Raw genomic sequence first — 27,891 nt, 5'->3', positions numbered from 1 at the left:
CTCTGCAGACTGCAGTTGCAATGGCTCAACTTCTTCTCCCTAGAAGCCCCTCTCCTGGTCCCGTATGACAAGGTTGTGACCATCGTTTGACTTACTTCATGAAAGGAAAACTGGCATTTAAAGGTGAGAACTCTGCAAGCTTCTCTCTTAATCTTACTTTTTCTGGAAACCTTTGTGGAAGTTTTAACAGTGCTGAGGTTGAAGGGATTTGGATATTGCTCATATTCAGTGTTGACAGAACCATACGTGATACAAGTTTGAATGTGGGAGGCATCAAAAATCCAGTCCTTATTTTTGCCACCAAATAACCCTTGAACCAAATGGCTGCTTTGAGCTGTGGTTTCAAGAACGTGCTTGATAATGAAGCGTAAAATCAGGTTTATTTTCAAAGGGATTTGGCTCCCTACCTCACTGCTATTGGCTGTATAATGTAACTTCACTGCCTGTGTGTGGATGCTTTTAGACTCGTGCAGTTCCATTGCAGTGGTTGTTTAGTAAACAGTAGGGGAAATTAAGCTTGAGAACGTCCTTCAGTTTTATCATTTGGATCCTCTCAGTGTCTGAAGAAGGGCTATAAGGAAGAAGGAGACAGAGTCTTTAGTAGAGTCTGTTGTGATAGAACAAGGGGGAATGGTTTCCAGCTGAAAGAAGGAAGATTTAGATGAGATACAAGAAGTTTTTTACAGTGAGGGTGGTGAGGCACTGCACAGGTTGCCCAGAGAGGTGGTGCAGGTATCCAAGTTCAGGGGATTGGACTCTGAGCACCGATGGAGCTGTGGGTGTCCCTGCTCAGTGCAGGGTTGGACCTGATGGCCCTTGAGGGTCCCTTCCAACTCCAGCCATTCCATGATTTGTCAGTAATTCTAGTTTTTACCACTAGATGGCTTCCCAGGATAGTGGATATAGATTGAGAATTCACCTCTGGGGTTGGCTTCATTTTGGCACGCTCTTATTAACAGCACACTCATCAAAACCAGCCCGACTGAACCAGCAGTGTGAAGTTGACATCGCTGAGGATCTTCTGGCATCCTGTAAACTTTAAATTTCAGATTATGATGGTGCTGCCACAATTGGTAATGCAGGGTGAGCAGCCCTGAGTTCAAAGGTGGAGAGGCTCTGGCACTGCTGCCTGGAGAAGTGATGGATGCCCCATCCCTGGAGGTGCCCAAGGCCATGGATGGGCTGATCTGGTGGGGGGCAACCAGCTCACGGCAGAGGTTGGAACTGGATGGTCTTTAAGGTCCCCTCCAGCCAAAGCCATGGTGTGAAATGTGCATTTCGACCCTCCTCAGTATGCAAGGTACCCACCTCACGCTTAACAGTGCAAACAAACAACTCAGGGACCTAATTGCAACATTTCTGCCCTTTCTCCTGTTACAACATAAAGTGCAACAGAGACCTTGTGTTGCAACTGTGCTCTTGTGTCTGGACAAAAGTCATGGAAAAGGAGAGAGAAATCATCACAGAATCACAGCGTGACTTATGTTGGAGGGGACCTTAAAGACCATCCAGATCCAACCTCCTGCCATGGGCAGAGCTGCCAACCACCAGCTCAGGCTGCCCATCCAACACCACCTTGAATGTCTCCAGGGATGGGGCACCCACAACCTCACTGGGCAGCAGTGCCAGGGCCTCAAAGTCAAAACCTTCTTCCTGTCATCTAACCTAAATCTTACAGCTTGAAGCCGTTCCCCCTTGTCCTATCATATCAGACCATGCGAAAAGTCACTCTCCCTCCTGTTGGTAAGCTCCCTTCAAGCACTGGAAGGCTGCAACGTCTCCCCATAGCCTTCTCTTATCCAAAAAGCTGCTCGATGCAAAAAAGTGCATCTCCCTCTGTCACTGCCCAGCCACTGATGGGCAACACCAGCATCTCCCAGCATGGAAAACCCACGAGCTGTCCGTGAAGCCATCGGCTGGGTGCTGACAGATGTCGACTTGGGTTCAGCCCGACCATCTCGGGCTGCAAGCAGCTTTCCCACCGACGCCGGTTCGAGCCGGGCAGGCGGCTCTATGGCAGCCAGGGCTTCCCTTCCGTGCGGGTTGCGGTGCGGTGCAGCCCCGAACCGCGGGCGGCAGCCGGAGAACGGGAACCGGGCTCCGGGGGAGGGGAGAGCTCAGCCAGCCACTCACAGGAACAGTAGTGAAATCTCCCCGACACTTTAACTGTCAATCAGGCTTAATGGGGTATAAAACCTCCCCAGCGCCGCGGCTGCGATAGGCAGAGAGAGCAATAGGGAGAAATGAGTAAGGGCTGAAGGAGTGCGCGGCGTAATTCCTGCTCTGTGATCGCAGATCCGCCGGGTGAGGAACCAGGAGAGGGGGCAGAGGGGCAGCCCAGCCCTGCAGCCGCTCGGGACGGAGAGCCGGCAGATATTTATAGATAGGAAAACAAAAACAACCTTCCCCTGAATAGACCCTTTCTTAAATAGAAAGTCCTGGCAATTCTGTCTCATTTCAGCGATTTCCTGAGTCTAAGAATAGAAATGAGCCGCCTGGAAGGCGCTGCAGGCAGCAATTTGGAGGCATAGGCTGCTTTATTTTATTTTTTCCAAGTATTAAAAAAAAAAAAAAAAAAAAAAAAAAAAACCCTTCCATTTGGACACGGGATTTGCACGTCGGCCTTTGGCACGGAGGGACGGATGGCTACTTTTAATTCTACTTTTTGTTTTCCTACAAAACTGTCTCCCAGTTAAAGGCACGGGATCAGCATTACCTGCATGTGACAACCCCGGGACCCCGGAGGACACCGACTGAGAGGCAGAGCTCTCCTGCACTGCTTTCCTTCCACCCCACTTTTTTTTAGGAAGGAAGAGAAGGAATTATTATTATTTTTTTTTCCCCATTTTTTTTCCAGCCCAAGAATTGCTTGCCCCCAAGTTTTGGAGGGGGACCGAAGACTCGTCACCCACCTCCGGGTGCATGAAGGGTGCTGGCTTTCCATCTCTGTTCCCTTGGTCTCGTGAAGGGTTGGAAGAGAGTTTTGCCACCTATCACCTGGAACAAGAGGATGGTTTGGAAATGGCTGGGCGCTGTGCTGCTGCTCCCCGTGCAGATGCTTTACCTGGTGCTGAAAGCCGCCGTTTGTGCTCTGCTGCCACCCAAACTACGGGACCTGTCTGGGGACACCGTGCTGGTGACAGGTGGGGGACGTGGCATCGGCCGCCAACTGGCCCGGGAATTTGCCAGGCGAGGAGCCAGGAAGGTGAGATGGGATGTGGGAATGGGCACCTGCTGCTGTGTGGGGCCTGGAGCTGTGCTCGAATCATGGGGCTGGAGGGGAGAAGGGGCAGCTGGAGTGGGACTCACCTCCATGACCTGGGCCTGCCCTGCTTTGGGACTTGGGGTGGGAAGAGCTCTGCTTCACCCCAGTGGCTTTCTGTTTGCCAAGTCATCTCATGTGCTTTCTGAAGCCACTTCTGTGCTGCCTTTTGCTGACCCTGTTTGAGGTAAGATGAGTGCTGCTCAAAGGCTGTGCCTCCACAGCAAGGAGGAGCAGCACAACTGAGTATGAGCTGTGCATCTCTCCTTTAGTCTGCATGTTTCCTTTAGGAAAGGAGAGGGACTGGGAGAATGCTGTGTCTGCACTGCAGCCTGGAGATGCAGATGTAGCTGCTGCCCTCGTTCCCTCATCAGGAACTGCTGTGTACCTTTGAAATCTGTTTTCATAAGTACAGGTGTGAATCAAACAGGGATAGTTAAAAACAAACAAGCAAAAAGCCAGGACTGACCAAGAGGCAGAGGCTGGTCTCCTCTCCCGGGTAACAGTGATAGGACCAGAGGTGATGGCTTCAAGTTGCATCAGGCTGGATATTAGGGAAAATTTCTTCTCAGAAAGAGTGGTGATTCACTGGCACAGCTGCCCAGGGAGGTGTGGGGTCACCATCCCTGGTAGTATTGAAGGAGTGTGGAGATGTGGCACTGAGGGATGTGGTCAGTTGTTGGTAGATGGATGGTTGCAATGGATGGGGGGGGGGGGGGGGTGGGGAGGTGAAGGATTTTTCCAGCCCAAAGATTGGTTGTCTCCAAGTTTTGGAGAGAAGCTGAAGACTTGTCATCATCTGCGGGTGCATGAAGCCCTCAAACAAGGATTTGAGATTGAAGGTTTCATATTTATTCCTCTTCAGGGGGATAGCAGGGGAAGGGAAGAACCATGTGAAATTAGACAGCTGCATAAATACTGAGAGAGAATACATGAGAGAGAATGAATGAGAGTAAACACAGAGTAAGGAAGAAAAGTACAGAATGAGGACAGCTAAAGAAAAATGTGCATGTTGTTTGGGTTAGTGTTTTGTCTCTTCCTCACCTGTGTGCTCCAGTTTTCCATGTGTGGCACAGAGCGGTTTCTGGTGCAAGACTTTGAGGCATAAAATAAAGTCAGCATTGAACTTTGATGTTTGTACATGCTTGTGTTTAAACATCATGTTGAGACTTACCAACTCGTGGAGGCAGAACAAACAAGTTGATCGACTTTTGGACCCAAGCAGCTTGCTGAAAGTGTATTTCCATTATCTGTTAGGACACCATGATTCACTTGTTAGTTATTTAGCCTGGGTGGTTGCTATGCTGAGCTGTGGCATTGGAGTGCTACCACTTCTACAGCTAACCCAGGGGCTCCTTATCCTCAACTGGATGCTAAGCAGTGGTAGTCAGCCCTTGCTGCCATGGGCCAAGAAGAGCTCAAGAGCTGAGGGTGAAAACTGATAGCGACTGATAGAGACTGTGATTCATCTTCATGTCCTCTCTCTACAATCACTACGAATCTTAGGCTGAAAGGCTAAACAAGTGATTCATTCTTGGGCAGCTTTGTACTCGTCTCATGGCATTAGGAGATGCTGTGTGGTTGCTAGCCGTTGTTTGTAACTTTGAGGTGGCTTTTTTTGTGTTTTCTATGCCTGTCATCGAGGTGTTTTACTTTTTGCTTTTGATGAACTCAAATTAGATTCTCCTTTCAATTAAATCATAGCAATCTGGAGAGTGAAACACAGCACTCTGCAAGCTGTGGTCCTCTCTGGCCCGTTGGTGGTGGCACATCTTCCCAGCAATGCTCAAGTAGGATTAACTTTTTCTTCAACATTGTTAATGACGTTTATAATGGGTTGATGGTTGGAATAGATGATCTCAGTGGTCTTCTCCAACCGTAATGATTCCATGATGCCATGAATGAAAGTTTTACCTTGATGTGGTAGTTTAACTCCCTTTGCTCTGAGGTTTCACTCCTTTTCTGCCTTCTGTATTCAGGCTGACTTTCTGTATCCCATGCAGTCTCCATGTAGAATGCAGCCCCCTGTTTGACACTACTCTTTGATCTTATGCATTGCATTGGACAATCAAACTGAAAATTGAGTTGCCAACAAGTCATCTTTCAATAAGCCTTTGGAGAATTAATATTCTACCTTTTTCTTGCTTTTGTATGCAGTTAGCTGTAGTATAATTATACTCAAAGCTTGAATTATTGATCATAATTAATAATTTATTATCAGATTCTGGTTGTCGGACGGCATATTGACAACACCCCAAGAAAGTTTGGTGAAAAGCATCCATTAAGGCACCAAATTCTGAGGCCAGGCACAGTGCTGCACAGAGGTGAACAGAAGCAGTGCCATAAGTTCAGATTCTAACCCTGGGTGTGTGGAATATCTTGAAAACACATCACAGCGCCTGCGCACACAGACATAGTGGCGGAGTTTTGGAGGTAGGCGGCGATATACAACCATTATTTTGAGATTAGAATCTTCTGAAAGATAAGTTAGTTGAGCCTGTTAGCATATGAAACCTCCTCTGGTAATTAGACTGGATTGGATTTCCACTCGTGGTCTATTTTTCTTTTCAGAAGGTGGTTTTGTTAAGCACTGATAGGATGCATCTTCACAATTTTCATGTGGGATGACACTGTTGTATTCCATGAAGATTTAAAATGGTCACACGTGCAACTTTTTTGAGTGTAGAATTTTGATCTTGCAGTTAAAGCTCTGAAGTAGGCAAGAAATAAATCAGAAAAGGGTTGAGCTGAATACAAACACAGAGTTTTCAGCTTGATAGATGAGCACAGAGGCTGAAATTCTTAAGCCAACAGAACAGCAGTCTCTTGGGCATGATGATGTACATCCATCCTCATTGCCATTCTCCACCCCCATTCTTTTAACTCCATTGCTCAGCCATTATGCCGCAGATATGACTTGAACAAGCAAACACCTTGTTGTTCTTTGGACTCTGAAAGGGGACATAGCAGCATTAGTTGACTTTTCAAATGATAAAGTATGCTTCTTATGCACAGGGTTTTTTTTCCTTAGGCAATGAGGAACTTCAGTCACTAGATCATTCCTGTTCAAGTCTACACTAAGAGGTCAGAGGATCCATACTCCACTTTTATTTTTGGGTAGAAGTTTCCAAGAAGTACTTGGCCATGGTAGACAATAAGGAGTTGCACACCTCCTGTATTTGAGCAATAGAGCGTTGCCTCTGCCTCACGCATTGGTAGTTCCTTGGGGCTCTTAGCCTTTGGTGTTCTGTGCTTTTCCAAAATGGAAGAGTATATGGGTGTTGTTGAAAAGGGAGAGGGAGATTTTCATGGCTTTGTGATCTAATGCTTATGGAAATAAAAATTCATTTCCATATCTTGATGGCATTAAGAATATAATGGGAGCGCAGGCCCGTCAAACAATGCCTCCTGCATGGAGGAACAGACCTTAATGATGTGAGTCAGAGGGATGGAGGGGTGAATGGGTTCAATCACTGATGGAGTTGGAAAATGCTTTGGGGTTTCTCACACCACTTGCTTTGCCTACAGCATTTTCAATGACAGTGCCCATGCCAGAGATCTGTCAGCCCTGTTCTTGATGCTTTCCTGTGATGAAGTTTTGATTTTCTTTTCCATGTCACTTTGTTTGTTTGCAGATTATTTAATCTGAGACTGACCAGGAAAGAGATACTTGATTCTTAGGTGCACTGGATTATTAAAAGTTGCTAAAATGTAATAAAATTACCTGGCAAAGGTTGCAGTCATAAGATAGAAACACATTTTCCAACTCCAGTATGTATTTTAGTGCTCAAGGTTATCTGACAGTGACTTTGGAAGAGTATCTTTAGTCTTTCCTGTTAGGAGATGGGTCATTGTGGATCTTCAGCAGCATAACTATGAGAGATCTTAGAGCAGTGCCTTCCTATTGCTTCTTTGTGATCATTTCTGTTATTTCAGTTCTTTCAAAGCATGTATATTTTTGCCCTCCTAGATTGGCTCTATTTTTTTTTTTCCTCCAGCTGTTATGAGTCTGCTTTTTTTGGTGAATCAAGGGTGTTTTGACAAGGGATGTCTCCAAGACACCAGATGGATTGGGGCAGCCTTCTGTTAGCATGGTGCTGCTGCAGAGGAGGGTTGAACTTCCTATTAACCTTCCTGAGAGTTATCCACGTTCATCACCGTGCAAGAAATGACCTCGTAGGTGCATTGAAAGATCTCTCCTTTCCCTCTTCTGTTCTCTGAACATTTGCTTCCTGTATTGCGGGAGAGCAGAAGACTCAAAGGGTTTGCATGCTTGAGTGGTGGATGAGGTAAGCAGTCTGGAATATCAGGACAGACAAGAGCCCTTATAGATGGCAAGGAGCTGGTGTCACCAAAAAGAAAACAAGAAACGGAAACTTCACTCTTGCATGGAATGTACTGCTTGATAGCCATGACCTCACTCTGTCAGCACTGCAGTCTAGACAATTGTTTGCAAGTCTGCAAGGTACTCTTAGCAGGATGTCGGCCTGGTGGGCAGCTGCAGAATGCCACAGACACACTGACACTGCTTGTCATGGGGCAGTTAACAAAGATCCCAAAGGCCTGACTTGAAAACTTGTGCTTAGAAGATACTCGTGCATGTATGACTTCATTCAGGCTACAAGCCGTCTCCTGGAATCTCAAGTCATCTTCCTGTCATTACTTGCATAATGTTTTCAAAGCTTAGTGCCTTCATTTAGAAAGAGCCCTTGTCATTGGAGTGGGCGGTCCTCCCTCAGGTTGGGATGGGAATGAGAAGTCTGAGGAGGAAGGGATGAGAGCTGTGCAAAGACAGCGCTGCTGCAAGGAAGCCTGGAGCCAGTTTTCTTCTGTTCTACTAATTCAAACAGAACTGCTTCAGGTGCTTGAGAGCTTCTTATAATTGGAGAGTTTGAGCTGAGTGAGACTTTGAGCTGATGAGGGTGAGAGTATTGCAGAAAGACTATGTAAAAATGCTTAGAGTCCTAGGATTCAGGAGCCACACTTCAAAATAACGCTTGCAGGATACAAGCAGTTTCTGAGGCGTATCTTGCAATCCATTCTGAGTGCAGACATGCATAGACCTGATCTGCCCATCCCAGAGCAGATGTGTTCTGCTAGAAAGAAAAGAGCTGGATTGCAATAGCAGAATTTCAGAGCTGAGAGGAACTGATTTTTCATGTGATTAATTGCTGTGTAGTTGTTGTTGACAGGTAGTGTGATGGAATGGAATTGTGAAGCCTTTAAAATGATGGTGTTAAAAGAAATGGACACAGTTCTGACGTATGTTACCCAGTGCAGAATGTGCGTGTCCTGTACTGGGACTGTACTGGTTTGGAAAAAACAACAGGAGCAAAACAGTTTGGGGCATATTTGTAAGCGAAATAAGGTTAATCTTGTTCAAATTTAAGCACTTAATGAACTATTTGCGCACATCACAACTCACCAGGTATGTGAAAAGAACTGGGGAGTGAGCATTTTCCCATAATAATATATTAATTTAGGATCTGTGGTGAGCTGTGAGAGAACAGATTAGATGGAGCTGCTTTACAGCCTCTAGAAAGGCTTCATTTCTACAAAGCTTGCATACTGGCAGCAATTGCATTGAAGGGCTTCCTGCTGGCAGCTCACTTCCCTGTTGACTGAAGGTAAGGATGGGCAGAGGAGCCCTTGTTTCAAGTCTCTGCTTGGATGGCACTGGGCCTGTTATGTGTACTGGTGCCAAGGCCAGTGTTTGGATGACATACTGAATGAGTGTCTCTGGTTGGCAAGCATGGCCAGAGCTTGCAGTATGAGATCTGTTGATGTCTGAGGAGCAGCATTCTGGCTGGAGCTGGTTTTGTTTATAGTTTAGAGCATACCTGTCTATTGTTGGCTGTAGGGAGAGTAAATAATGTTAATGAGAGGAGGGACTCACAGAGCAGCAGGCTTGGCATCTTGCATCAAGGTAGTGATGTGTGGAAATAGTGAGGCCAGGCCACAACTTACACCAAAATCCACCACTTTTGAAAAGGCTGAGGTCAAGACAACTAAATGGAAATTCCCACAAAATAAAGGGACAGTCAATGCTGTAAGAAATCTCTAGGAAAGGCTTTAAGACTGAGGCTTGATTAATGTCATCATGGTGCCTCAGATGCTCTTCAGGTGTAGAGAGTGCAGTAGGAAACACAATGCTTGTTGAATATCCACTGGTGGGGGGTGAAGGTGGCAAGAGGAGCTCTGCCACCAATGAATGGCTTTTAGTAACATGGGGATATTGGCCTTGAAGGTGAGTAGGAGCCATCAGAGATGGAAAGCTTGACAAGGAGGCAGCAAAATTCAAAATGAGTTGATGTGGTGAAAGCTGTAGTCCAGGTGTAGGGTCTGAGGACAAAAGCTGCTTTTTTGAATTTCAGGTGGTTTTTCAGCTAGGATTTTCATCTTGCTTATCTTAAGGGATTCATCCCCATTTTGTTTGTGTTGTTCTATCACTTCAGTGACATTTAAACTTGCTGCTGTGTATTTCTGTTGCCTTTATGTCGTGCATCTGGCACAGGCTAGGAAAAAGTTGACTGAGAACTGTTTCCATCTGAAGCACCAACATATATAGTTTTACTGCATTAAAAATGAGTTAAACATGCCATTGAGCTAATGTCTAATTAGTCTGGCACAGCAATTTGCTTTAAGAATGACCTTAAGCCCTGTGTACATTTCTAAGCATTCTGACTGCAATGCCTAGAAGGAATGAAAGATGTGATTTATTTTTTTTACCTTGTTATGGAAACCTGTGCTGGTTGGGGCATATGGGGTGATAATTGAAGGGTGTCCAGCTGAAGACGTGGGTCTAGAGGAGGCCATGAGGATGCTCAGAGGCTGGAGCACCTCTGCTATGCAGACAGGCTGAGGGAGCTGGGGATGTTCAGCCTGGAGAAGGCTCTGGGGAGACCTCATTGCCACCTTCCAGCACCTTAAGGCATATAGAGCAGAAATTATTGTAGAGATCTTCCTAGCTGGGTCCAGACTCTCTTCTTCAAAGCATCGCATCAACAGGCTGAAGAGTTGGATAAGTCAGAGCCAGGAACTGAACTGACAGATGTGTTTGCTGATAACACTGACGCCAGTAGGAAGGGGTCAAATACATGTTGTTTGACCTTTATCCCAGTGGGGATCAAACCGATTCTAATTAATAGACTTGGGAATAGCTGGGTACCTTGGCAGGCCTTGCAACTAATTTAAATTGTTCATCCTGTTAGTTTAGCCATAAACTACGTGTAATTACAAAAGGGTTTTGTGGACAGCCACACTTATGTTGCCACCTCCTTAATTACAATTTATTGAATACAGAGCCGACTTATTTTGATTAACGTAGATTTTTGTTGTCTAACACTGCCTGACCAAATGTGCCAGTGCTCTAATGACAAGAAAGTATTGTTTGAAAGCACAAATGAAGCTCTGCTGAAACCAGTTACAACTTTCCAATGCGACTGTTTAATGATAGGACAAGGGGGAATGGTCTTAAACTGAGACAGGGGAGGTTGAGGTTGGATACGAGGAGGAATTTTTTCCCCCAGAGGGTGGTGAGGCACTGGAACAGGCTGCCCAAGGAGGCTGTGGATGCCCCATCCCTGCAGGCATTCAAGGCCAGGCTGGATGTGGCTCTGGGCAGCCTGGGCTGCTGGTTGGTGACCTGCACACAGCAGGGGTTGGAACTGGATGAGTATTGTGGAGCTTTTCAACCCAGGCCATTCTGTGACCATGAGATAAATGTGGCTCTCAGTGTATAATCAATGGCAGTTGCACCTTTGAGTATGCTTAAGCAACTCTTAAAACTATACATACTTGAGATGCTATAAAAATAATGCCTGGAAAGATGATAGACTGTGATTGTCCTATGGCTGGGCATGTTTTCAGCCACAGGTTTGCCTACATAAGGTTGTTGGTATGACCTGGCTGCTATGTTTCATCCTGTATCTAAATGGAACAACCTTTTAAAATAGATCAAATGCAGTCAAGCATGGCTTCCCATTGCGTTGGTTTTCTTCCTCTCAACCCACACAGACACCAACTTGCAGCAGTTGTACAGGTAGACAGCATTTGTCTTTTAGGTTTGGCTTCTCTCCCAGTCAGTGCTGGACTGAAGCTGAGTTTCCGTGAGTACCAACTTGTATCCAAAAATGAAAATTGCAGAGGCTGAACAAAGTCTTAATTCAGTGCTTCTAGAAGCTTCTCTGTGCAGCGAAGTTCATCTGTATTGCTAGTCTGAACTTACGAGATCATGAGATATTACTTAAAGAGAAAAAAAAAAAAAAAGAAACAGGAGATCTGAAGCAATTAGAATTGTTTGTTCATTCTGTTTGCCCTTTGAATCACTGGGTATACCCAAGTTACGTTTTCAAGATTTCCTTCATATCTGAGGAGCGAACAAAACTTGCACCACTTCAAAGCAAAAATTCTTAGATAACCATTTAACTCTTGGAGCAAAACTTCAAATATTATGTGACTTAAATGCATGTGAGTGGAAAATCTTGTTGTAAAGACACTGCAGTGTTCATAGAATCATTCAGGTTGGAAAAGACCACTGTGATCATCCAGTCCAACCCACATCCCTCAGTGCCACATCTCCACACTGAACTCCTCCATGGATGGTGACCCCACTGCTCCCTGTGCAGCTGTGCCAGCACATCACTGCTCTTTTGGAGAAGAAATTGTCCCTAACATCCAACCTGCACTTCCCCCAGCACAACTTTAAGAAGAAGGGATCACCAATAACAGAAAACAGGAGATCAGGTATTTTTTTACATGAGGATTAAATCAGTGCTTCTCTTAGATCTGTCACTTTAATCTTCTTGCTACTAGTAAACAACACTTCATCTCTGGTCAGCACATGTACTGGGAGAGACTTGGCTGTTGTAGCTCAGAGAGGGAATGGGAAATCCTGAGATCAGCTTCTAGCAGCTTGACTTTTAAGTACAAACTCCAGTTCCCTATGCTCTATCTCCTAAAGGAACTCAGCAGTGAGGACAACGCTCAGCTTACTGCCTCAAGGAGGTCGTGCTTCCAAGTAGAATATTAAAGAGATCCAGCTGGTACAAACGCTTCTTTCCCGAAGTGGTAATAGAGCAGGGCAATGAGCTGTCAGAAGTGATGTCAGAACATTTCCAAGGCTCTTGGGAAACACGGGAGCCCTGCAGTGAGATGTTTGATTTTTGGGTTTGAGATCTGCTGATTGTGCAGTGTCATAGAGCGTGCTTTGTGTTGCTGGCTATAGGATTTTAATCCAGGCACTTTGGAGATTGTTGTCTGCATTGTATTTATATGTGAATGTGTGCTTTGTCTCTTTATGAGCATCCTGCTGATCTCCCCAGATGACATGCAACCCTTGCAAATTGCTCTGTGACGCCTCCTGTGCTGCGAGGGCGTGAGTGTGTGTGTGCACACGTGTGTGTAAGTGTGAGGGCAAGTGTGTGCATGGCGCTATCTGGCACTCTGCATCTTTACACCCAGGGTTCAGCAACGGGTCAGCCAGCTCCTCCTGACATCACTGCACTTGTTTACCACTCACACAGAGGAAGTGCTGAGCTGATGGGTTTGCCCACTGTCATCCTTTTAGGCCGGTATTTTTCTGCAGCATCAAAAATGTAGGAGAGCCTTTGACTTCCATGAAGCGATTCTAGCGGCTCTTCCTGTCTGAGCTGAGAGGGGAAAACTGAACGTGGGAAATTCTGAACCACTGAAATGATATTACAAAAAACAATCATATCCAAAGGATGGAATCTTCCAGAGCAGTAACTCATTAATATGCTAGAGCTTGATTTGTGATTGCCTGACCAGCCATATTAAAAGCTTATTAAATAAGCATCGTTGTAGCAGAGCCTCAGGAGAGCTGCTCTGATCAGTTCTGGATAGGAATTCTGTTTCTACATTCAGGTGTCATTTTGAGCTGGAGCTGTGCTGGCCTTCCTGTCTTTTTTTAAAGTTCATATTTATGTTTATGAGCAGGGTAATTACACTTCATCTTTGCAGCGTATTGAGGGAATGGCCTCAATTGTGCCAAGGAGGTGCAGGTTGGATATGAGAAGAGTTTCTCCTCAGAAGGAGCAGTGATGTGCTGGCACAGCTGCACAGGGAGGTGTGGGGTCACTGTCCATGGAGATGGTCAGTATAGAGATGTGGCACTGAGGGACGTGGGCAGTGCTGGTGGGAGGAGGATGGTTAGACTGGATGATCTCAGAGGTCTTTTCCAATCTGAATAATTCCACGATTCTATGGCTTGTTATGGCCACTGAAAGACCCTTTTGGCCACTCTGCATGTTTTTTTGGAGATGCACTGTCTGAAGCTTATCATCCTCTGATTCCCATCCATCTTCTTTGTCTTGATGGGCTGAGAGGGTTAAATATATCCTAATAACCACCGTTTGTACAGCAGATGGATAGATTTTAGAAATTCTACCCTGTTGCATAGCAACAGTCATCATTAAAAAATAACATTTGGAAGCATACAGAAAAATAGGGGAAAGCAATTAAGCTTTTAAATATCAAAGCTTTTTTCTAAACTGTATCCCATATTTCTTTGAGTAAATACTCATATGAAAAGGTGCTTTTTGACAGCTTTTATATGGGTTTAAAATGGTAGCAAACCTCTTTTTTTTGGAGTCAAAGTAAGGAGAGTTGTAGGGGAGCTTGTCTGGAGCTGCTGCTAGCATTCAGTTTATATGTGGATTTAATGCAGGCATTTCAACTCCCTGTTCTTTTCCAGGAGCCTCAAGGGAGAAATTTTTTCAGTCGAGCTGCATCATATTATGTGCATGGCTGATCTGGAGCACATTTAGGTCCTTCTGGAGGGCAGTTTATAATGACAGCATTAGAAACATTATTCATTCTTAGGTTTCCACGTCTGTTTTTGTTGCAAGCATTCCTCAAGTTTAATAACTTCAAATACTTTCCCCATGTCTTTCTTTCCAGTGATATTCCTGCAAAGACTGGGATTTTCTGTCCCACCTGTCCTCTGGCTGTTAGACATTCCTTGTGGCTTTCCTTGTCCAGCAGAGCTTCTATTCCATTTACCATCTCGTCCACCTTGTTTCTGAATGCTGAGACCCCTTGAGGGCAGCAGGGCTGTAATGACACATCTCAGCACTGTATCAGTTGTGGGTTAAATGTGCCTCCAATGCACGTAGCATTGAGCACAGCATCTAATTGGCAAGTTGCATTGCTTTTTTATTGAGGTTACAGTGGAATTTTGTATACCCCCCAAAATAAGTGTTGACAAAACACTCATAATGATGTAGTTTGAAGCAAAACTGAAGATGCTGTGAATTAAAGCAGGCTTGGTGGACTCCCTCAGTTGGTAATAAGTGTAATTGGTGCTTTTGTAAGTGATACAGAGGAGCAGCCCTGAGCCTCTGAGTGCAGTGGTGGTGATGCATTGGCCAACCTTCTCCAAGAGGTGTTGAAACTCTTCAAGATTTGGCACTGTGGAAATCATATAAAGGCAAACTTTAAAAAAAAAAAAAAAAAAAAAAAAAAAGCAATAATTCTAGCTCTTTAATTCTTGTTTTCCACGAGCTCATATTGGGTCTGATTTCTTTTTTTCCAGTTTGCCAGTGAAGAAGGAGCCGACTTCTCAGTTAGCTGTTGGTTGAACCAGGAATCTTTAGGAATCCCATTCCCCAGTCAGGTGGTTGGATCCAAGTCCTTTACTTCTAACACTTCCCTGCCATCTGAACTCTGGGTTGTCTGTGACTTTACTGAAACAAACACTGTTCAGTGTCAGTATAACTGTGTCCTAGTCAGTGCTTAGCTATATGACATGCACACTAAACCTGCCACAGGGTGAGAATTCACACTGAGAGCCATGGGCCGTAAGTAAAGGCAGAATTTTGGAAGGAAAACCTACAGACCATAGCATTTCTGCCAAGCAGACCCAGTCATTTCTTTTCTTTTTTTCCTTTGCAATGCTATTTATTGACATCCTATCCCCCCCATCCTGCCTGCTCTCCTTGCAGGACAAAAGGGCTTTCTGCACCTGCATGTTTACCCTCCCCACAATTTCCTGAGCTCTCTGTGGACATTTTTACATGAGCCTGCATTACAGGATGGTGTGCCAAGCGACTGGAGGCGGCGGCACGCTGGCTATTTCTGCAGGATGGAGCCTTATGTTTCTGTTGGTGGATATCTGCAAAGCCTTCTTATGGAATCCCTACCTTCCAAATGTCCCCGTCCCCCCCCCTTCTCAGCCCCAGATACTTTTTGTGCTTTGCAGCCAAAGGGGTTTTTATTGCTGGGTGTTTCTTTGTGTGTTCTGCTTCCCTGGAGCAGAGGCCGGCTCTAACACATGGTGTGGCAGACATTCACCATTAAAAATCTGTCGTTTTTCCCCCACAAATGCCTCGGTGAACCTTTGCGGGGTGACAGCTTGTGGCCACTTGGTGCTTTTGTTGGAACGTGCACTCCGTTTGACCCTGTCCCAGCGTTAATAGGATTGTAAAGGCTGACTCCTGCGTGACCTCTTCTTGCAAACAACCCTCACCCTTCCCCTTCCTCAACTGCTCTGTACAGCAGAGCTGAGAAGTGTTGCTCCCAAGGCAGTCTGCAGTTCGTGTTGCAGACAAAAGCAATTGGAAAAACCATGGGTGGGGGGGCCAACAGAAGCACCAAGTGGCCACAAGCTGTCACCCCGCAAAGGTTCACCGAGGCATTTGTGGGGGGGGGGGGAAGGCAGCGTGGGGCCACCTGTCCTTAAATGTTCCTGACTGTGAGAACAGTGGGCATTTGTTCGCTTCTTCAGAGGGAGCTGGTCTTAAATGCCTCATTGCAAGACAGGACTGAAAGCTTGCTTTCCAAGGAAGGCCTCTGCTGGACGGCAGGCAGGTGTCTGTGTTTCTCCATGATGTTTTAGGTGCTGCTTTGTTTCCTGCAGAGGAGGAAAAAGAGGTGACTGGGGTACAGTTGGAGTTGACTTTGGTTTAGGGAAATAACATTGATTCCATTGAGTGCAAAGTCAAAATATAAAGTAATAAAAGTTCTGACTCCAGGGGAAAGGAACTGCAGTTCACTTCTTCTGTCTCCTTCTGAGGTCTCTGTAGACCAAACTTTTATCCTCATTACTGCATGTTACTCCTGGCTCCAACTCCGAGCAGCCCATAATAAGGGCTGTGTTCTGTGCTTACCGTGGTGGCAGGGTTAAATCAAATTCTTCTCACCTGATGTCTTTACAACCTCTAAGTACCAGCCTAGAGAAACATGTGTGTAAACTGGCTAAACAGGCTCATTCCTTTGATTTTTTTTTTTTTTTTTCCCCTGTGCTTACCTGTAATCTTTCTTCTACCAGATCCTTCCAGCTTTGGTGCTCACTTTCCACTGAGGGAATTGAGAAAATTTTGCCAATGACCTGCTTTGTTTGCTTATTTTTATACCAGTGTCACTAAGGAGCTGGGTTAAGTATTTTGACCTACTTCAGGCATCAAAAGGTTCTTTTTTTTTTTTTTTTTCCTTTCCACTTTCTAAAGCAAAGATTGGCTTTTCCCACTGAATCGCCACACCTTTCACTCTTCCAGTAATCTGTCTTTAGCATGCCTCTCCCATGAAGGGCTCCTGAAATAACTTGTCTGACTTTGCCCTGGGGGCAAGACAAGGGAAGGGGTGAAGGAGAAAACCCTTTTGCCATGTAAAATACAGAAACGCTTTTAAGGCTGCAGGATTTAGCCTGCTGATCTCATGATACCCAAATTCTGCCAGGATTATGGCACTGGAATGTGTGCCTTTGGAGGGCCAGTGTGAGTTAGCACTGCCGGGCTTTGTGAATGTGTGGGGATAAGACCGGTTCACTTCAATGGATTATTGACACTTTGTACTTCCTAAAAGCACAGAATTAGATGCAGAAGGGCTTACTCTGTTTGAACAAAGGTCTGTGCAATTACAGTTACTAACTCAAACAGAGCAACTTTTGTTTCTCTGGGCTGGAAAGGAGGTTGAAAGGGAGGAAAACGTGTTGACCTACCAAATACTTCTTATCTAGAGAAAGGCAAGGCGTTGTGGTTGGTTTGTGGAGGTAGCAATGATGAGATCAGGCAGGAAGGGCACTTTCGTCTCTGCAACTCTTTAATCTTTCAGTGCCTGCCAGTTGATAACAGGTGATTGCTTTCTGAATCATGAAATGCAGACTCTAGAGATGGAAGTTACTTTTCCTAGTCACTGTGCGTGCTGTTGTGTTGGAAAAGAGTAGCAGTGAATTGTGCAGTAGAATACAGCCTGGATAACCCAGAGCACCAAGGCAGGCACGTGTCTAGGTGCTGTAGCATGCTGCCCCATCTCTGAAGGCGTTTGAATGGGGCCCTGGGCAGCCTGAGCTGGTGGGGAGCAGCCAATTCATGGCAGGGGATTGGAAGTGACTGATCTTTAAGGTCCTCTCCAACCTAAGCCATGCTGTGTTCAGGCTCAGAAAAGCTTTTGCTGTGGGTCACCTTGCAATTGTGGTGCGAAGTCCAGCACAGCAGCTCTGCCAGGGATACAGTGCCAATTTAATTGAAGATGGAACAGCAGCATCCCTTTGCTGTCATTCTTGACTTATGCTAGCAGTAAGATTGGAGCAAACAAGCTAAATAGCTTTGTAAATGAGGTAAAATTAACCTAATCTCCTGTACTAATCACGTACCTGAGGCTCTGGGAGTGCAGGTCATGTGAGTATATTGTGGTTGGTAGTAGCATCAATCGAGACCAGTTTATATAAATCATCAAAAACATAACTCAAACGTGGACTTGTGCAAGGTGAAAAGCAGGGATTGAAACCTAGAGCCAGGTTTGGGGCTGCGGGCCTGCCTCCAGTGCTGACTCTATTGAAAAATCTGCAGTCCAACAGCAGCCAAAGCCTTCCCTCTGGCTGCCCTCTGACCTTAGGGCATGTCTCATTAGCGGATTAAGCCCAGAGTTAAACGAGGCCTCTGGGAGAGCAGGGCTAGGGGTCTGCCACTGGGACTGGAGTGATTTTCCTGAGGCCAAGATAAGCAGCTCTCTGCCTTGCCAGAGGGGAGAAGATAAAGAGATAAGGTTTGTTTAGCAGGAATAAATCCTGGGAAAATCTGCAGTAAACTGTGATGTCACAGCCCTCCTCCAGAGGTAAGAGAGAAAAGCACGCTGCGTTCCTCTGTCGCTGTAAATCCATTACTTTGTGCCCGGCATGGAAACCCCCTGCCCTGCCAGCACTCGCAGGCGATGGATTTCACACCCCACCTGCCTGCTGGGGTCAGCCCGAGGTAAGAGCAGGGCCACAGCAGGGATTTACCGCCTCGCTGGGCTGCTGCCCTCCCCAATTTTCTGGTCAGTAACCCTGTGAAAGGAGAGCGTGTCTGGTGCGGCAGGGAAGAGATGAAGGGGGAAGAAATGGTGGCTGGATTCTTTCCAGGACGGAAAACTGTCTGTCCAAGAACTTCTCTGAGACACAGATTAAATATTCCTCTATCCACCATTAAATTACCGTGAATGGGTGGCTGTGCAGTGCCTGACGGGCTGTGTAATAAGCAGTGCTGTGAATCTCCTCTCCTTTCTTCTGCATTTTTCTCCATCCCAGACAGGAAAGGCCCTGTCTGTAAGAGTCATTCTCTCCAGTTGGGTCACAGTCATTGCCAGTTTAGAATTAACCTCAAAAAGGAACAGCAACACACACTATGCCCACGTGTTGCAAGCTATGCTTCCTAATAAAATGCTCCAGTGGCCCCACTGCTCTGAGCATGCTCTGTCCCCATGTCCAACCATAGGGCTCCCAGATGAGCAGGCCAACAAAAGAAAAAAAACCACAAATAAAGAGCCTGGGGAGATCCTGCTCCAGGGGAGGCAGAGATGGGGTCCAACAGTAAAGCGTGGTGACCTCCTGGCCAGCGTCCCATGGGGGCAGTGACTGGACATGGTGGGGTTGGTGGTTGGACTGAGAGGTCTTTTCCAGTCTCAGTGGTTCTGTGATGGTGAGGATGGGTGATGAGGCTGATGCAGCCACTCAGTCTTCTCACAGTCTTTAGGATGAAGCCTGTGCCAATTTAATTTGGCCAGATGTAAGACAAGAAATTGGAGATCTCATAGGGCCGTGTAGGAGCATTCAATCTTGAACTTGGACCAAAAGCAAGTTGTATTGAGTTTTGAGTTTTATGCATCTGTGAAAAGTAGCAGAAATGATGGCAGGAAACCTCACTTCCCACTGTGCCATTAGGGAACTTTCACCTCTCACAAAAGAATGGTCTTTTATTTTCTGCTTTTCTCTGATGCAGGCTGAAGCCTTCACCTGAGTGTGAGCAGTGTCAAGGACGTGAAAACTTCCCATGGAAAAAAAATCAGTCCTGAACTTAATGCTGCCAGCAGGATAATCAACAAATTGCCTTCCCCAGATGGCCCAAATTTTAATAGGGTTGCATGCAAGACTTGCCTATAGGATATTCAAGGTCCCAGAGTAACTGTTGGGGCATAAAAAATATTATGTCCAAGAGCTGCATCACAGGCAGATGTTCCTTTAACAGGTTGTCCTTCACTTAACTGTTCCTCCATGTATGTTTCCTGGCATTCAATGAATCAGTGGCAGCTCTGGGGAGTGGGGATGTTTGAAACAGATGAAAGTGAAGAGTGAGGGATCTACTTTTTGTTTTGCAATAGGAGTGGGAAAGCCACAGTGCATATGTGAGGTCCGTCTCTAACCATATTTATTCCCCTTGCCTTTACCTGACTGCTTTCTGCTCTTCTTGCTGTGCCTTCCATCGCTCTGTGCGCTGTCAGTTGACCTTGCAGTGCCTGCACATCACTGATGCAGTCCTGTGAGGAGGCTGAACTCCACACCGATGCAAACACTGCAGTCAAATGCTTCTGTTGCTGCTTCTGTCGACAGCTTGTAGTGTTTTCTCTCTCCTTTCCACAGAGATGTAGGTTGTGAAAGAAAGCAAGTAACTGCGTACCCTTGCAGTTAAGCAATATTTTGTAAATATTTCCTGGGAGCCTGTGAAATTTCTCACATGTTCTCCATTTCCCCTGAAGTCTGCAGAGTAGGCATACAGAATATCACCCAGTCTAGCTCTGAGTGCAGGAGCATGTAAATAGTCTTCAGTTCTACAGGCGTTGTGTAGATGCTAAAGCCTGATGGCCAACAGCAACGTGCTGAGGCCAACACGCAGGCCAAATTGTTATCTGTCTGCTTTCTTACAGCTTTTTCAGTCTGAACACAGCTCTCTCTTTGCAGATGAGATGCTCTGAGATGAGATTTCCCATGAAATGGCTCTGCCGTGCACATGCTTGCTCTGAAGTTCTGCAGCCCTTCAATGATTTTGAGAATGGACAGCCAGCAGTCTGCCTGCATGTGCATCAGTGATTAATAAATGGGCTTAATTGTACATTTAACTCATTTAGGAAATGAATGAGAGCCCAGATACGTCTGGGCTTTACTCTTGCTTAGTTGCACTGGGAAGGGCTCTTTGAGCCTGCCAGATATCAGTTTTAGTACCAGGTATGAGATGGGTTTAAGTAATCCTTAAAAATAAGCATGTTAAAGCCTTCTGCAAGGGATTTCTTGTAGGGAGGAAAAACCACAGGACCCAATTTGTTGTGTTTATCCTGCTGGTATTAAGTCTGTACTGGGAGTTGGTCTAGATGGCCTTCAGAGGTCCCTTCCAACTCTAAGGATCCGTGATTAATTATAGGGACTGAGTTATAAGCAGTGGTGTAATTGAGACCTACTTTCCCTCTTCTTTCTGCTTTTGAAAGAAACTTGAACTATAAAGATATAGTAATCTAAGTGTGCTTATTTAACCATAAAAAATTCAATTTAACAGTCAGATCCATACTCCATTCCTGTGATACAGGAAACAACTGTAATCCTGGGTGGCAGGTGATAAGACCACTGCTTGGAAACAGCGTCATTCCGAGAGCAATGAAACTGTTTCCATTTTCAAGGCCTATTTTTCACCTGTCCCTGATTAGAGTAAACCTGCATTTGATTATGTGAATGTCTTTGTTTATTTTTTTTTAGTACTAAATAGCAATTATGCACAATAGACATAACCTACTGTGGAAAAACCTGTGTTGCCTTGAGCCACGGTTGTGAGCAGTGGCAATCTTTTGCTCTTTCTCCTTTGGACCTTGCTGCTGGGATCACAGAGCACTCAGATGGTTTCTGTATCATTCTCCAATCGCTCATCATTCATTTTTAAGATGATGAACACAGAGCAGAATGTATCTTGAAGGGCAACAATGGTAGATTGATTCATATGTAGATATTTTAGGTAACAGAGATGGAATCATGTCATTTTCTAGATTATAAGAGATAGAAAAATAGTGTTGCATATAGTAAAAAAAAAAATATATATATATATTCCATTGAATCTGTTAAGCTGTGGATTAGTGGTTGAAAGCTTGTGGTGGAAGCACCATTTTATGTTTGAGACTCACCTTGTTGTCTCACTAGGAACACTTACAGGGGTAAAACCCCATGAGGACGTTTAACCAACCTGGTAGCATCTCAGGTTGTTTCTCACTTCCATGATGGTGTAGAAATACAGACAGGGTTGTGCTGGTTCTGTCTTCAATATGTGTCAGATCTGTGCTATACAATGTTTTGTTTCCATGGGTGTCCAGTATTGTTCTTTATGCAGGAACTATTGTATCAGTTTTACTGTGTTTGTTAACTGGGAGTGGCAAATGAAATCTTGCTTGTACTAGCTGCAAATTAAATTAATGGTTGAAATCTCTCCTTCTAAATGGCTGTATTAAGATGAGCCTTGTTTGAAAAGCAGCTAGGACACCAGCCTGGAAACAGTCAACACTGGGAATTGTTACCTCGGATATGCTGGAAAAAAATGTCTTACTGTATTTGTGAAGTGTTTTGTGTATTTACTGGGTTAAGCTAAATAACTGCTCTTTCTTGTTGTTGCTTGTAAAGGACCTGCAAGCAGAGCATCAGCAGTGGGATCCAGCCACCAGCAGCTCACTGAAGTCCCATCTGCTTGTACTATAAAATCATTGTTAGTCTTAAGTGAAGCAATGCAACAGGGCTGACAGTGAAAACACATCAAAGATGTTCATCAATTTGTTGAAGTCAGAAGCATGTTTTAATTATCTTAGATTTGAAGCAGAAGTACTTTGGCTCTAACAAAAGGTTTGTTGGGTTTTTTTTTTTGTTGTTGTTGCAGATCATCCTGTGGGGTCGAACTGAGAAATGCCTGAAGGAGACCACAGAGGAAATCAGGATGATGGGGACAGAATGCCATTATTTCATCTGTGATGTTGGAAACAGAGAGGAAGTCTATCGGCAAGCCAAAGCTGTGCGGGAGAAGGTTGGTGTGCAGAAACAGTGTTTGTAGGCAAAATGCAGTAATTCCTTCTCTTTGAGGAAGGTGGTCATGCTGGAAAAAAGAAAGGTGAACATCCAGCTCATGTCATGCAAAGTTCTAAGTGATCCAGAAGGATGCCTGCAGACAGGATGCCAAAAGCTGTGAAAATAAGAGTGTAACCTGGCAGTAGTAGACATTCAGATAAAATAGTGAGTGCTGTAACGAGTTATTTGTTTCCTTGCAGGTGGGTGACATCACTGTCCTAGTGAACAATGCTGCTGTGGTCCATGGTAAAAGTCTGATGGACAGCGATGATGATGCACTGCTCAAATCACAGCATATAAACACCCTGGGACAGTTCTGGGTAAGATAAGCTCTCACATCTCGTGAGCTCAGACTTGGGACTGAGAGTGACAGATAAACTCGTGGCTGATGCATTGTCTTTCTAAATGGAAGTTAATAAAATAACCATCAAAGGTTCCAATAGCAATGCAGTATTTGATGCTCTTGTATCCCCGTTCTGTCATTTCCAGCAAAACATCTGATGTCTTCTGAGAAACTCAGCCCACAGAGGAGAGTTTTCTGTACAGTGATGTGTATGGAACATCAGCTCAAGACTGCCTTGCTGGGGGAAGGAAACACATTCAATTTTGAGTTAGATAATAGTAACAAAAAAGAGCTTCCTGTGATTTCATCTCGTTGCTGAGGACTTTATCCTCCACAAGAAGCTCTCAACATACAAAGCATTTTGTTTGTGGCCTTGATCTGAGGCAACTGCTTAAGTATGTACTAGGAAATATTGGTTATCCTCTATACCAACTTTTCCTGTTTAAAAGCTTTCAGAGAGTGCAAAGCAACAAGGCACTCCTCCCCTCCTTTCCTGGCTGAACAGGCAGTGCAGTTTGACTTGTTGTCTCTGTGTCACCTTATTGTTTTTTTCAGGAACTGTTGTTTTTGTTGCATCTCTGCTGAGTAAACCCTTTCTCCCCCTCACCCCCTCTGTTGTGCTCTTCAGACCACCAAAGCGTTCTTGCCAAGGATGCTGGAGTTGCAGAATGGACACATAGTTTGCTTGAACTCTGTCCTGGCCTTGTCAGCCATCCCTGGTGCCATTGACTACTGCACCTCCAAAGCTTCTTCTTTTGCCTTTATGGAGAGCCTGACCTTGGGGCTGCTGGACTGTCCTGGAGTGAATGCCACAACAGTGCTGCCCTTCCACACAAGCACAGAGATGTTCCAGGGCATGAGAATCAGGTCAGTCCAGGGGAACTAGAATAAAGCATCTCATTTTAAATGAATCATCAGAATACACTCCTAATTAATGCTTCATTTAGTTAAGAGAATTTGATGTCTCATTTGGCTGCCTGGGAACAGAGGGTCACTCTAGGCCACCTGGGACTCATCAGACTGGTTCCCTCAGTTTGCTGGCGTATTCATCCAGCTTGCCTGCCTGTACTTAGTGAGGCAGTTGCTTCTACAGAGAAATCTGAAAGCTATTTTTCCCTGGGTGTATTTGGGCCATTTGCAGCCACTTAGAGAGGGAGGAGAGGCAATCTGAAAATTGAGGTCATTCAAAACGGAGCAGTCTACAAATTGCTTGAGAATTAACAGTGCAAATTCCTTCTTTATCCATTGATATATTTAATCCTTTCCCACTAAAGGGAATGAAATCCATTTACTGAAGTAAGGCTTTCACTACATCCTTTAAAACAAGCTAAACTAAAAAAAAAAAAAAAAGCCTAATGGCTGACCAAGTTAATCTTTTACGATCAACAAAATAACCTCTTGGTCAAGAAAATATGCAGCATCCAGCCAGGAAAAGCCTTACAGAGTCATAGAATGATAGAATGCTTTGGGTTGGAAGTAACCCTTAAGATCATCTAGTTCCAATTACGTTTGATATTAAGAGCTGAAAAATATTTGCCTTTCACCTGTGGAGAATTTGAATGAATCAAAAAGCAGCAGAGAGAAAGAACACTGACATTGGAAGGGCAGCGTTTTGGCTTTGGTTTGCAGACAATTTAAGAAAATCCCTGTATCAGGGTGCTGAATACTTTGTGCCACTTCATCCTAAACCCTTTAGCTGTAATACAGTACCAGTGGTTGGAATTGGGCTTCACAATCTCCTGCCCCTTCTTAGCCTGCTTTGAGGCATGTCTGAATACCAGCTGCCAATGATAACTTACAGTGAGTAACAGAACGTGGACAATGATTTCTAAAAGAAGGAGTTTGGTTAACAAATAATTATTTTATTTTTTACTTTATTTATTTAGGTTCCCTAATCTTTTTCCTCCTCTCAAGCCAGAGACTGTGGCTAGGAGGACAGTGGAAGCTGTGCAGATGAATCAAGCCTTCCTGCTCCTTCCATGGACAATGAATGTTCTGGTCATCCTGAAAAGGTAAATATTTCCCATGCCCAGCAATAGTCCAGCTAGTGAGGCAAGATTTACTTGCAGTCCTGCTCTGTCTGTTCACCAAAGCAAACCTCAATTTGACTGTTTATCAGGTAACTGGGTTCAGACCAAGTCATCCCTTCCTAGGAGAGCCACGGAAGCAGTAGAGGGAAACTTTTCTGAGGTTCCCTTAGCAGATTTGTTAGATTTTCTTTTTGAGTTTGCCCCTTGTACAAAACCAGTTTTACTCCCAAAATTAGAGCCATAGAATCGTTAAGGTTGGAAAAGACCACTTAGATCACCGAGTCCAACCATCAGCCCATCACCACCATGCCCACTAAACCATCTCCCTAGGATTCTGTTTCCTGAGGTCTGAAAACTGCCATCTGGGAAATTTCTTAACCACTAACATGTGTGTCTCCTTTTGATTCAGTAAGCCACTCTTTGGACTCTGTGCTTTGTATTGTAATGGATTCCTATGCAGTAAAGTATGTGCATCACAGCTGTATTTAGAGAACACGTGAAGCTATCAAAAATATTTGTGTGTATGATTAGGACAGGATTATTTTAAAGTGCCTAAGGAAAGAAAGTCATAACTTTATATCTTGAAACAACTGAATAGAAAAAGCACATAAGAACGTTTTTCTGTGCAAATTTGCACCAAAGCCTGTGGAAAACCTACTTCAATCAGGAACTGAAATGGAAAATAATCACAATACTCAATACTAAGAGAGAAAAAAAAATATATAGATAGATAGATACAGATATTTACACATCCTCCTATTAGAACAGACTGAAAGGTTTGTCTGGTCTGCTTATTTTCTCTCTGCTCCTCCTGTAGCATTCTCCCTCAGGCAGCACTTGAAGAAATCCACAAGTTTTCTGGGAGCTACACCTGCATGAACACTTTTAAAGGACGAACATAGACTTGGTGGTGGAAGGACTGTTCTTCAGAGAGACCAGCACAAGCATGAAAATCCTGACAGGGCTGTGAATCAGCAGTCTTGGCTTGTAGCCTGTTCATGTGACTCGCGCTGCTTTGAGGCAACACATTTCTTGCAGGTCATATCCATAGTAACATGACCTTTGCACAGGATTTAATGACCAGACTATGGACCCTTGGCAAGAAAAAACAGAAAGTGTGAAATGTTTATGTGATGTTAAATTCTTTAGGGTTCAATTGTTAAATCAGCTCATAGTTTTAAGATGTAATTTTTGTTTCTAAAGGGCTGTCTCAGCTGAGAGGCAGCATGTTGCACCCCAGGCTTCATCCGCTGTCTTCGGAGGAACTGCAATTGCAAACTGACACTGATTACATTTCAGCTTTTTGAATGGGGAACTTTAAAAATGAAGAGCTACAAGTTGTGGACATTGAATGGAAGTTCCTTCCCTTCCTTCGCTTTATATTTGTTGTTGAAGCCGTTCCCAAGTCATGTCAGGGAAGGAGCAAACTGCTGTTTTCTTTGTGAAAGGCTCCCCAGGCCTTTTCTCTGCAAGGATTGCTCTGTGCCCAGGAAAGCTGTCTTACTGCACCCATGAAGTCTGGACAGCAGTGCTCAGTCAGAAGAGCATACAGCTTGAATCACGGAAGATTCCTTCTGTCATTGAGCTCATATATGGAATGTAATTGTCCTTCTGAATATTTTTGTTCATTTATGATGAAATATATATATATTTTTAGCATTAATTCCAGATTGCCACGCATGTAAGACAGCATCACATTGGGGGGTAAACTAAATCTAGAGCCTGCTTGTACAAAAACACATTCAGTGACATAATCCATAGAGTAAAATCCGTTGTATCAATCTGCACAATGAAATAAGAGGAATAATTCTCTGAAAATGGAAGAGACAGTGCTGTAGTGCTCATGAAATGTGGAGTTTGGAAGCACAGTTAGCAAAGGCCTGATTAAATGCATGTTGAATTCAACTGGGAATATACCCATTGTTTGTTAGAGACATTGAATCAGGCACTGATCAGCCAAAAGTGATAAATACTGCTTGCACTGAAGTGCCAGAAGCAGCTAGATGTTATTTATTTTTATAATGATAGACTCTTTGACAGCCTAGCAAGAGCAACACTGCATTCCAGTGCCAGATGCAGTCTGCATCTAAACCTAGTCATAGTCATGTAGTTGAAACATATTGAAACACTGCTACTAAAAGAGGAATTCATATCATTGCAATTCAGGAATGTCACAAGCCAGCCTGGAGAACACCTGAATGAAGTTCCTCAAGGAAAGCCATGTGGTTGAAGTAAAGGAGTGAGGTCAGGGCTCCAGGCTTGAGTTTTGACCTTGTTTCATAGATGCTCTTGGGCCAAGCTGCATAATCCCAAGGCACACCCTGACCTGCAAAACAGATAGTTGTAGCTTTTCCCTGCCTCAGGAGTTGTGAATGTTACTGCTTTATTGTCTGTCAAATGCTCAGCAGATTCAAATGGAAAACACCGTAGAAAGGAAGAGTGGTAGTTGCCTATAAACCAAAATGGTGGAGAGGAATCAAAAAAAAAAAAAAGCTGAAATCTATTGTTTTGAAATCTATAACTTTGTACAGAGGTATGAATGACAGCAGGAAAGCTGAGAGCTGCTTTTGCAGGGCAGATCCAAAGGAAGATCTCAGAATGGAGACTCACTACTTAGGAGGAACGATGGTATGAATGTTGTCCTTACTGCAGATCACTAGCTGTGTCTCGCTGAGCAGCTGAAGAGGTGCAGTATCATTGATATCCCTTTGCCTCCATGGATGCTTCAAGGCATTCTCCTGTCTTGGTCAGTGCTTTCCTTCCAGTGTCAAGCCCTGCGCCAGCCTTGACAAGGCATCTCACAATGGAGGGCTTTTTAAATTCCTAAATGTCTGAGGCTCTCTGGAGAGGATGAAAAGAAACTTTGATCTCAGTGACTGTGATGCCCTCCCTAATAGATGCTTTCAGCGTTATTTTTCTGTCCGCTTTTTGAGAGGAAACCTAATTCACTGAAAAC

General features: G+C 44.5%; 1 protein-coding gene across 4 annotated transcripts; it reads left to right on the top strand.

The window, feature by feature from the left end:
• Window positions 1–37: 37 nt before the first annotated feature.
• Window positions 38–26,840, top strand: DHRS3 (dehydrogenase/reductase 3). Of its 4 annotated transcripts, none has more exons than XM_042883356.1 (7): window positions 38–123; window positions 2,858–3,205; window positions 22,378–22,521; window positions 22,763–22,882; window positions 23,534–23,772; window positions 24,792–24,917; window positions 25,753–26,840. In XM_042883356.1, the coding sequence occupies exons 2-7, from the start codon at window positions 3,011–3,013 to the stop codon at window positions 25,835–25,837; spliced, it is 909 nt and encodes a 302-aa protein (XP_042739290.1). In that variant the 5' UTR covers window positions 38–123; window positions 2,858–3,010; the 3' UTR covers window positions 25,838–26,840. The 4 variants fall into 4 exon arrangements, with proteins under 4 accessions (XP_042739290.1, XP_042739288.1, XP_042739289.1 ...); XM_042883355.1 differs by lacking the exon at window positions 38–123 and adding an exon at window positions 2,212–2,304; XM_042883354.1 differs by lacking the exon at window positions 38–123 and having other exon boundaries at window positions 2,211–3,205.
• The last annotated feature ends 1,051 nt before the right edge of the window (window positions 26,841–27,891 follow it).

Source organism: Lagopus leucura, unplaced genomic scaffold (assembly GCF_019238085.1).
Source record: "Lagopus leucura isolate 7727_CA_CO unplaced genomic scaffold, USGS_WTPT01 Super-Scaffold_100037, whole genome shotgun sequence".
Taxonomy (NCBI): Eukaryota; Metazoa; Chordata; class Aves; order Galliformes; family Phasianidae; genus Lagopus; species Lagopus leucura.
This window is presented reverse-complemented; position numbering and strand designations above follow the sequence as displayed.